At 58.5% G+C, this 11,006-nt stretch overlaps 1 protein-coding gene across 1 annotated transcript; it reads right to left on the reverse strand.

Moving 5' to 3' along the window:
* Positions 1–7,753: 7,753 nt before the first annotated feature.
* Positions 7,754–9,670, reverse strand: PYY (peptide YY). The gene is made up of 4 exons (XM_043582694.1): positions 8,907–9,670; positions 8,376–8,563; positions 8,166–8,246; positions 7,754–8,002 (listed from the first exon to the last, which is right to left on the reverse strand). The coding sequence occupies exons 2-4, from the start codon at positions 8,561–8,563 to the stop codon at positions 7,978–7,980; spliced, it is 294 nt and encodes a 97-aa protein (XP_043438629.1). The 5' UTR covers positions 8,907–9,670; the 3' UTR covers positions 7,754–7,977.
* Positions 9,671–11,006: the final 1,336 nt, after the last annotated feature.

An 11,006-nucleotide genomic window follows, 5' to 3' on the forward strand; every position in this document is an offset into this window, starting at 1 on the left:
CCGAAGGGTGCCCGGGCCCCTCAGCCGTACCCTTTTATAGTCCTCAGCCCCCCAGAGTCCCCGCCTCCTGTCAGCGTCTCTCACTCCCCTGCCCTCACCCCTCCTCCCACCGTCTCCCTGGTACCCACAACGCCAGGGCCGGGAGGGGGCCAGGGCAGTGTTGTGGGTGCCAGGCCAGCCGCATAACAGGTAAAAGTGAACCACGGTAAGTCTCCCGTGGGCCCCCGCCCAGGCACCATCACAGGCTTGGTTCCAGGAGGACGTGGGTTCTAGGACCTCAGGATGACTGAAAGGCTCTGGTCCTAGGCCTTGGGACAGCCCCTCAGGCCTCCTGGGGATTAACTGGGATCCTCAGATGAAATCCCTCGGGGGCCTAAGATTGAGGCTCTGGGTAGGAGACTCCAGGACCGAGTCTGGACTTCCTTTCCAGGTCGTGACGAGAACAAAGGGGGAACAGGGCGGTTGCCTGAGGTAACTAGACAGTGTGAGAAGGAGTGGGGACCCAGGCAGGGCGGAACTTTCTCCCCGCTGGTGTATAGGGTGAACCTGAGAACCGATATGACTGGGGTCGGGGGAACTGGCGTGGGGGGATCGGGTGCCAGACCCATTTCCCAGAGCTCCTTTCCAAGCCACTGATGAAACCAGCATCATCTGCAAAGCCTTGAATTTTCCAGCGTGCTCCAAGCCCCATCAACTCACCGAGTCCCTGCGACAACTCCTCGCACGCACGGACTCAGAAACCAACTCAGAGATACTAAGTAACTAGCCTCAGGCCACGTAACTTGTCCTTGGCAAATCCAGAGTTTAACACAACGCCTGACTCCAAAACCTGGACTCCTTTTTCCTAAGCGGGGCTGTCAAAGTATCCTTATAATTGGCCACTTTTTGGCCAAGAAGTGTGAGGCTCACAGAGGTGAAGACACCTGCCCGAGACCACACAGCTGCGTAAGACTCAAGTTCTGGCTTAGAATCCCCACCCCACGATCCCAGCAGTGCCGCCTCACCTGCACCCCCCAGGAGCCGCTGGGTCTGCCCTACCAAGCGCCCCTCCCTCAACCCCAGCCCCCTCCCCAGCTCAGGCCCAGGAACAGTAACTGGCTGGTTACCGGGACGTCCACATCCTGGCTCTGCCGTTGGCTTGGTGTGAGCCTGGGCAAGAGTCCTTTTTCCGCCTGAGTTTTGATTTTCCGCAAGACAGTGAGGATAAAAAAGCAAGTCTCAGTAAATGTCAGTGTTCTGCCTTGTTTCTCTCAATTCTTTTGTTTATTTTTAAGTTTTTATTTATTCCGAGAGGGAGAGAGAGCGCGCTAGCGAGCTAGTGGGGGAGGGGCAGAGAGAGAGAATCCCAAGTAGGCTCCACACTGGCAGCGCGGAGCCCCAAGCGGGGCTCGAATTCACCAACCACCCTGGGATCATGACCCGAGCTGAAACCAAGAGTCGGACGCTTAACTGACCGAGCCACCCAGGCGCCCCTTGTTTTTCTCAATTCTGATTTCTGGTAACAAGAAGAACAATAATGCTTCACCGGACGACAGCTTACATCCCAAAAGCAAATTGGGAGGTGCATCTGTTTGGGCAAGCCCTGGCCCTGGGGCCCACTTTGCAAAACGAGGGTGGCGAGGCGGCAGAGGCTGCATTGTGCCACCAGGGGGCGCCAGGCTCCAACCCTAGTTCGGAGGGCCTGGCCTCCCGCCAGATCACAGCCTGGTGGGACCTGTTTGCCATTACCCCCGTCAGGACGCAGCCCCTTCGGACAGAGGGTAGATCTGGGGATTGACCTGAGTGCCAGAGCCATGTAGAGCTGTGTCTTGTGCCTACGAAATGACGTGTATTCCACCACGTCAACCGAACCTATAGCTTTCATTTTTCTCCTTTGCGAACAACAGATTCCCCTTCTGGGTCCTCTCCGGGGTGTTGGGACAAAGAGAAAGAGGCTGTGGATGTGCTTTCTGAGCTGTATGGCCACTTCCAGAACTGAGCTACGCTTCTCACTCGTCTTCATAGGCCCAAAGGCTGCTGTGGAGCCCTGCTTAGAGGAGGCCCCGAGTACTTCCCGGCAGGCAGACTGAAGGAAGATGAAAACCCCCCTCTCCGCCTGCCCACCCCCATGCCCTCTAGGATGGGGAGGATGGCCACTGGGCAGCGTTGGGGGTGGGGTGAGGGCTCGGCTGAAACTAGGCGAGGAACACCCCAGGAACACGTGGGGTCCCAGGGTGAGGCCGAGGGCGCGGTCGCAAGCGGGATGGGGGGTCCCCACATAGGCGACAGGACCGCGAGGGCAGGAATTTGACAAGCCTCGCATCCTCCATGACCACCTGTCCCAAGGCTGCCTCCAAAGCGGCCTGGCCCAGCTCTTAGGCCAATGCCTCTTTCCCGCACTGGGTGGTCGCAGCAAAGGTGCGGAAAGGCGGCTGCCCCCAGATGCCAGGAACCCAGGGGGTCCCCTCTTCCCTGGAGAAACCCTTAGGCTGAAGATAGCTGTCACACACACACACGCACGCACACGCCTTGAGCCCCCTTCCCACGCCCTCGAAATCAACTCAGGCCCGACTAGGGGCTCAGGTCACCCATTTGGAGCTTGGACTCTGCCCCCCACTTTTCTCCCCCGGGGAGACTCCAACTGCACCCAGGGCCCTGCAGCACGGAATTCAGTATTTTCCCCTCCCTGCCCACAGCACCTGCAAATATAAATCCTATCCTCGTCAGCCTAGATTTTTCCGAAAGCGGGGGCTGGATGGGGAAGGAGGGGGATTGTCCCTTGGGGTAGTTGGAAGGGAGAGTTGTCACAGCAGTTTGGAGAAGGGTTGGAAGTGGAGGAGAAGAGTGAAGGGTAACAGAGGGTGTTAATAAGCCTGTGCCAGGCTGTGCCCAGCTGACCTGGGCTGTAGTTACTCCTCACGAGCTCCACCACCCACCAGCTGGGTGACCTTTGGCAAAGTACATAACCTCTCTGAGTCCCCTTAAAGTAGCGAACTGTCACTATTATCGTTCAAGGTGTAAGTCTCCCCGAATGACCGGTGAAGAAATGTGCGCAGGGAAATAAGATGACGAGGCCGAGGTCACACGGCTGCTAATGGCAGACGGGACGCGAATCCAGATCTTTCGTCTCTGAGGCCCCTGCACCAGCCGTGGGCTCCCTGCCGTTGAAGGAGTCGTGGGGGAGAGTCCCGTGTGACAGCTCAGATTCAGACTCTCAGGATTCCCACCTGCTTGATGAAGAGATGGACCCAGAGGATTTCCAGACGGTGTTCAAAGGAGATCGTGTTTGTAACAGATAACACGAGTTGCCCCAATACTCACTCTCTCCTCTTTCCATCACAGAAGACCTTGGGGGCGTTGGTAGTATAGTGATCAGGACACCTGCCTTCCATAAAAGAGCCTGAGGGGCGCCTGGGTGGCTCAGTGGGTTGAGCGCCTGACTTCCGCTCAGGTCGTGATCTCACGAGTTGGTGAGTTCAAGCCCCACATCGGGCCTTGCCCTGACGGGGTAGAGCCCGCTTCGGATTCTCTGCATCCCCGCCCCCTGCCCCTAAAATAAACGCTAAACAAAAAAAAAATTTTTTTTTTAATAAAGATAATAATAAAAGAGCTTGAGCTGGGCACAGGGCCACCCAGCTAAAGACCTCTCCTGGGTTGCTCTCCCGGTGAGGTGGGGTCACGTGACTAAGTGTTAGCCAATGAGACGCGCGTTTACGTGTCTCCTGCTGCTCTGTTTCTAGGAGCGGACGTGGGGTCCCAAGGAAGATTGTGGCAAAAATGACCACAGAAATACTTCCTATCCCGTGCGTAGTTCTAGAATGGGGTCCGTGTCCCCTCTTCTCGAATGTGGGCGGGCCTGTGACCGCTCTGACCAACAGAGTTGGAAAGGTGATATGTGGCTTGTGAGGCGAGGTCATAAAAGACGGTCGTTTATGGGTTGAATGGTGTTCCCACCCCCAAATTCATGTGTCAAAATCCTAACTCTTGGTACCTCGGGATGCAACCTTATTTGGAAATAGGGTCATTGCAGATGTAACTAATTAAGGTGACCTCAGACCGGAGCAGGGTGGACCCCTATTCTGTTGTAACTGCTGTGTTGTTGTTTTCTTCTAAATTTTTTTTTTTAACATTTATTTATTTTTGAGAGACAGAGAAACAGCGTGTGAGCGGGGGAGGGGCCGGGAGAGAGGGAGACAGAGAATCCGAAGCAGGCTCCAGGCTCTGAGCTGTCAGCACAGAGCCCGACAAGGGGCTCGAACCCACGAACTGTGAGATCGTGACCTGAGCCAAAGTTAGACGCCCCACCGACTAAGCCACCGAGGCGCCCCAGCTGCTGTGTTTAAATAAAAGGGCGATTTGGACACAGAAACAGACGTGCAGAGAGGGAAGACGAGGTGAAGAAATAGAGAAACTGTCTACAAGCCACGGAGAGAGGCCTGGAACAGACCCTTCCCTCACAGCCCTGCCAAAGCCTTGGTTCCAGACTTCCCAGCTCCAGAACTGCTGGGAAACCACCCGGTTTGTGGTCTTTTGTCACAGCAGCCCCAGGAATCCCCAGTCACTGGATCCTCCTGGATCCTCCTGGAGCACTCACCCTGGAGGAGCCGGCTACTGTGTAGGTCCCACTACCCCGTCAATATCGTGCAGGTACGGGGTCAGCAGACCCAGCCGAGCCCCCAGCCAGCAGCCAGCAGTGGCCACGCGAGGAAGACTTCTTGGGCATCAGCCACAGGGGTGCCCTCAACCGACCGCAGCCCCAGCCAGCCTCTGACTGTCACTGCGTGAAACATTCCAAGTGGCAGGTGCCGAGCTGAGCCCTTTCCAAGCCTGGCCCACAAAAGGATGAGTGAAAGGAAAGGGTGTTTGAGACTGCTGAGTCTGAGGGTCACTGTGACACAGCATAGTGACAGCACGCCTGCATTTTCCCTTTCCCTCCCTTTCCACTGACTGGAACACAGAGGGGGTGAGGGGCCATCTTCAGTCATGTAGAGGAGGGCATTGGGATGCCACAAAATAGGACGCTGGGCTTTGGGACATCCTCGGGGAAGGGAGCTGCTGACTCCCCAGATGCCACTTAAATTTTATATAAAAGAGACGGGGCGCCTGGGTGGCGCAGTCGGTTGAGCGTCCGACTTCAGCCAGGTCACGATCTCGCGGTCCGTGAGTTCGAGCCCCGCGTCAGGCTCTGGGCTGATGGCTCAGAGCCTGCAGCCTGTTTCCGATTCTGTGTCTCCCTCTCTCTCTGCCCCTCCCCCGTTCACGCTCTGTCTCTCTCTGTCCCCCCCCAAAAAATAAATAAACGTTGAAAAAAAATTTTAAAAAAATTTTATATAAAAGAGAAAGAAACTTCTGGGGCGCCCGGGTGGCTCAGTTAAGCGGCCAACTTCAGCTCAGGTCATGATCTCACGGTTCGTGAGTTCGAGCCCCGCGTCGGGCTCTGGGCTGACAGCTCGGAGCCTGGAGCCTGCGTCGGATTCTGTGTCTCCCTCTCTCTCTGCCCACCCCCCACCCCTGTTCATACTTTCTCTCTCTCTCTCTCTTTCAAAAATTAATAAAACAGGGGCGCCTGGGTGGCGCAGTCGGTTAAGCGTCCGACTTCAGCCAGGTCACGATCTCGCGCTCTGTGAGTTCGAGCCCCGCATCAGGCTCTGGGCTGATGGCTCAGAGCCTGGAGCCTGTTTCTGATTCTGTGTCTCCCTCTCTCTCTGCCCCTCCCCCGTTCATGCTCTGTCTCACTCTATCCCAAAAATAAATAAACGTTGAAAAAAAAATTAATAAAAAAAAATTAATAAAACAGTAAAAATTTTTTTTAAAAAAGAGGAAAGAAATTTCTGTCTTGTTGAAGCCACTGCTGATTCTCCCTCTATTTAAAAAGCCAAATCAATATTCCAGCAATACAGTGTGTGTAAGACAAATAGCTCGGTGCTAGAGCACCTAAGTGCTTCGTTCAGAAGGTAGCTATTATTGTCACCATTCATATCACATCTAAGGCCCCTCCGGCTGCCACATGGGTGGGGTCTGGTTAATCCACCGGTTCAATACTCCAAGGGAACAGGTGCACCCCTGTCACCGGCGGTCAACCAGACGGGTCAAACTGAAACGGTCTGTGGTCGCACATAATTCACAGCAGGGGTCTCTTCCCTCAGCCTCAAACTGACCGAAGTTCTCCCAGGCAGGCCGCCAGCCAGGCGACCGTGGACACCGACGCAGGCACGCACTGTCCCACTCCTCTGACAACACAGAATGAACCAAAGCTCCTGGCAGCCGTTCTGTGTTCCCACCCCTCCTCTCCTGGTGCGGAGGGAGTGGGATGGGAGGAGAGAAGAGGGGGGCAAAATGACACGGGAAGCGGCTAGCGGCTAGTGGCAGGGCAGTAGGGAGACGGAACCAGAGACGCTAACTCTACCCCCGAGAAATCAGGAGAGGCTTCTGGGAGGAGGTGAATACTACCCTGAAGCTGATTTCCAGACCTTTCCTTGCAGGCAGGACAGTGGCCTGGACAAAGGCTTGGAGCATCTGAGTCCGCATCGCTTGCGATGTGCACCAGGCCCCGGGCCTGCCTTCACTTCACCCTTCCGGCTCCACTCGAGGCAGCAGCACAGAAGAGGAGAGAGTCAGAGCCCCGGCCCCCTAGGATCTTCTCTCCTCCCATAGCCACCTAAGTGCAAATAGTCCTGCGAGACCCCTACCTCCGAAGTGACGCACGCAGCCTTCCCGACCTTCTGACCCTCTCTGGGTCTGGGGTTTGGGCTTCGATCCAATGCTCCGCCACCCCCCCACCCCCAGCTCCCTGCCTTGGGCTTGTCCGTGTCCTGCTGCCCCAGAGGCCCAGGTGAGAACCCACAGATGGAGGAGGCTGTGTTTGAGCGGGCAGACATAAGCCTGTCCTTCAGGGGTTCCTCAGACTTAGCAGGGAGACCGGGCACAGCAACATGGACAGAACAGAGCAGCGGCCATGAGAGCTGGGCTGCCTCAGAGGGAAGTGTGCAGATCAGGGACAATCAGGAAGGCTTCCTGGACGAAAGGGGCTGGGAAGGAAGGCTATCAGGGAAGATCAGCCTGCAGGCAAGCTCTGGGATTCTTCTGTCATCCATACAGAGTGGTCAGGGACTTGGGTCAGACTCCAGTTCAGATGTCCCAAGCACCTTCAGCCTTCAGGGTCCAGTCTAGAGAAGGGCGGGGTGGGGGGCAGCACTGGAGGGTGTCCCCATAGCCTTGTCACTAGGAAAGCACAGTTAGTGACTTAGCCATGGAGTGGGAATTCAGCAACGTGGGGGAGGGCACTGCTAAGGGAAGGGCACCCTCCACACTCCCACTGCCCCTCCTGCCCAGGGAATGGGAGATGTGAGAAATGACCCCTCCCCCTGGCACACATACACCCACCTCAACCCCGCCCCCTGCCCCATGACTTCCTCCACAGTCCCATCTTGGATCCCATCTCTGCTCCCAGCCACTCTCCTAGGCTGCCTCGCCGGCTCCCTTCCACCCCAGCCCCCCATCCTGTCCCAGCTCTCCTTCCGGCTCCTCCCTGCCCCTTGTCAGGAACTTTCAACCTGCCCCACTTCCAACCCAACAGGAGAGTGCCACCGAGGCCCCTTGCTTGGGCCACAGTGTCTTCTCTTAGCTCAGAGCCCAGGGGAGCTCCCAGCCCTGTCCTGGGAAGTCTTTTGTCTGGGGCGCCCAGTCTTCTCCAATCCTTCCACCCTCCCCTCCCCCCCCACCCCGGATGCCACCTCCACGAAGGAGAAGGGAAAGGAAATACGCACACATTCCGTTTCAGTGAAATTTGCTCTTTATTTGGGGACCAGGGAAAGACCACACACAGCCCTCCAGCCCAGGGGCCGGGGGCACGGAGAAATGGGATGAAGACCCCATCCAGCACCCCCACCCCCTCCCAGGCACAGTAGGCAGCGAGAGGAACCCAGGTTCCGGGGTCAGGAGCACACATGCAAACGAGGTCGGTGCAGTCGGCGTGTCTCCCAGGAGGCCTTGGGGTCGTCACCACATGTACGCGCCTTCTGGCCTGTAGGACGAAAAGGAAAGGAATCGCCCAGAGCCGGGCCTCGGATCCAGGCGTGAGAACGCCAGGTGGTGGGGCCAGGGTGGGGGCTCCGTGGGGCCGCACATCCCAGACCGAGCACTAGGGGACAAGACGGATGCCCGGGGGGGTGGGGGGGGGCTTTTACCGTGACTTGACCTGGCGGTCCTCGCCGTCGGGGAAGAGCAGTTTCGAGAGGACCGCTTCCGGGCTGTCTCGTTTCCCGTACCTGGGGGCGGGGATCGGAGGGGGCGGGGTCAGGCGCGGGCACGCCCCCGGGCGGAGGGGGAGGCGGAGGCGGGGGCGGGAGCCCCGGGAGCCCCAGGGACCCGGCTCCGAGGCCCGCGCACGCGCTCACCGCTGCCGAGTGACCAGGTTGAGGTAGTGGCGCAGCGACGCGTAGTAGCGGCTCAGCTCCTCCGGCGACGCGTCTTCGCCGGGAGCCTCGGGTTTGGCGGGGTAGGCGTGGACCAGCGCCCCCAGGCAGGCGAGCAGGGCCAGCAGCACTGTGGCCACGGCGGGCCACGGCCGGCGCACGGTCACCATCTGGAGAGGGCGCAGTGGGTCGTGGGCCATCCCCCGCCTCGACACCCGACGGCGGGAGGCGGCCTGCCGTCGGGGCCCACGTTTCCCGGCCTGTGCAGGACCGCCAACGGACCGAGGCTCAGCTGCTGGCTCGCCGTGTGTTCTGCGGCACTGCCCCGTCTGTGCCTCAGTTTCCCTGTCAGGGAGGCATAAGCCCTGCCGGCCTCCCCAACCCCCGCCCGTGCTAGAGATAAAGGGCTATGCTGGCCACTCAGCCCCAGTTTCCACCATCCCAGCCTCAGTTTCCCCACAAAATAGCCCGGGTTCCCCGGCAACAGGCCATTCCTGGTCCCGGGCCACTCACGGCGACAGTTCTGGAAGCGGAGATGAGCAGGTGGAAGGCGAGAGGAGTCCCAAGGGCTGGACTGCTGCAGGTCGGGCTGTGGCCTCCTCCTCTGCTCAGCGCTTTCCCTGCGGGGCTTATATCCCCGGCCTGGGAAGGGAGGGGGAGTCCGAGGAGGGGGGGAGCTCGAGGCGTGGGGAGGGCCCTTCCTCCTCCTTGCCTCCACCCCTGCCAGACCGCTGAGCTTCCACCCAGACAGTGCGTGATGTCTCCACCTTGTAGGAGATGAGGGGGCAGTCACCAGGCTCAAACTCAGACTCTGGACAGAGCCTGAGCCCCATCTTCACCCCACAGCCCCCCAACAGCAGGTGTAGCCTCCTGAGGAGGTGAAGCGTTTGTATCTAGACTCCTGGGGCAGCCCCTAAGGCCAGGGATGAGATTGTATCTTCCCTAGCCTGCCCATGGGTGGGAATAAGGGACACAGACCGGACCCTTGACCTCCAGCCAGTGGGACCTGTGACCATTCCGTGGAAAAGGCAACCTCGCTCAGCAACACCTTGGAGAGGGGCTGAGGAGTGGCAGGATCTGTGGGGAAAGCCTCTTTCTACTGGAGGTGGGGTAGGAGCCATGACCATGACTCTTGACCTTTATGATCCTGGAGGAGAGGCCTCTCTGGACACCCCACCATGTCCCTTCTCTGTGAAAGAGTTGGGAAGAGTTGAGAGGAGGCAGAGGCCAGTCCTCCCCCAGAAGCAGCTGAGTCTGACACCTGCACATCCAGCCTGACACACACAGACACCACCCCCCCCCCGGCCCGAGCAGGCCTGGCACAGAGATCCTCTCCAAAGGAGTTCACCCCTTCCCCATCCAGGTGTTACCCAGGCTCTGCTGTCTTCTCAGGTTGAGTGATGCCCATGCACGTGCCACTCTCCCCAGCCCGTTGCCGTCTCCACCGGGGTCTGAGGCCGAGATCCTCACCCAGGGCCTTTGAAAGAAAGAGGAAGGGCCCACTGTTTATCAGGCACCTACTGTGCACTGGGCAGAACAGGATTTCAGCGCGACGACACAAGGAGCTGAGTTTATCCCCGTTTTTACAGATGAGGAAACTGAAGCTCTGAGAGAGGAGGGAACCCAGGATGCAAACAAGAGGAAAGGGCTGGGGCAGGGCCCTCTCGGCCGCGGGGCGGAAAGGCTCACTACCTGGAATGATCAACCACAGGGCTCAGAAGGTGGGCATGGGGGAAGGGGAGGGGAGGCTAATTTGGGGGCCTGCTCCCCTTTCGGAGAGGCCAGCCGCATCGGACCTACCTGCCCCCGTTGGAAAAAGGGGGTTGCTGGGGAGTCTCTCCATAAAGCCCTTTCCAGGTCTCCCCTCCCCCATCTGGCCAGAGCCCCCAGTGCTTCCCTCTGTCCCATCGGCCCCTGAGGGCAGGAGGGGCCATCTTGGTTGTGGGCCAGCCCCTCCGTCCTCTAGGACAGATGGCCGTGGGTGTTATTTTTAGAGCGCTCTCAAGGTGGAGAGTCTAAGGCTCCCTCAATCATCTTTTTACAGGTTCAATCACCTGCACTCTCCGGAAATGGCTCCTTATCAACTAGTCAGGCCCCATGGGCCCCCGCACACCCTAAGAAAGGCCAGGGCAGCACGCTGAGTGTGGAGGCGGAAGAGGGCATGGACCCTATACTCAGAGGGCGGAGAAAAATCATTCACCCCAAGGGCAGGTCTTGGCCCTGTTCTCCAGGAACCCCAGTCTCAGAGGAGAATCATAGCCATACCCTTGGGGATCCCCAGTCCGAGGGGAGGGGAGCAGCAGTATCACTGGGGAGCCCCAAACCAGGGGAGGAGGCACTCCACGATCCACGTAGAGCCCCACTCTGGAGAGTTCCCAGGACACAGGGAGAGGGAGGAAAACAGAGGGATAAGCCTGGGTCCAGTTGGGGGAGCGGACAGCAAAAATAAAAGAACACTCTTCCAGATGGCCATGGAAAGAAAGAGGCAGATGCTCACCCTTGGGATGGAAAGGACAGCCAGGGGGGCTGGTTACGGCAGCTGTAACCCAGGGGTTAGAGCCTGGACAAGACCCTACGGGCTAAAGGGGACAAGGATATCTGAGAGTATGGGGG

The sequence above is a fragment of the Prionailurus bengalensis genome, chromosome E1 (genome assembly GCF_016509475.1).
Source record: "Prionailurus bengalensis isolate Pbe53 chromosome E1, Fcat_Pben_1.1_paternal_pri, whole genome shotgun sequence".
NCBI classification, from domain to species: domain Eukaryota; kingdom Metazoa; phylum Chordata; class Mammalia; order Carnivora; family Felidae; genus Prionailurus; species Prionailurus bengalensis.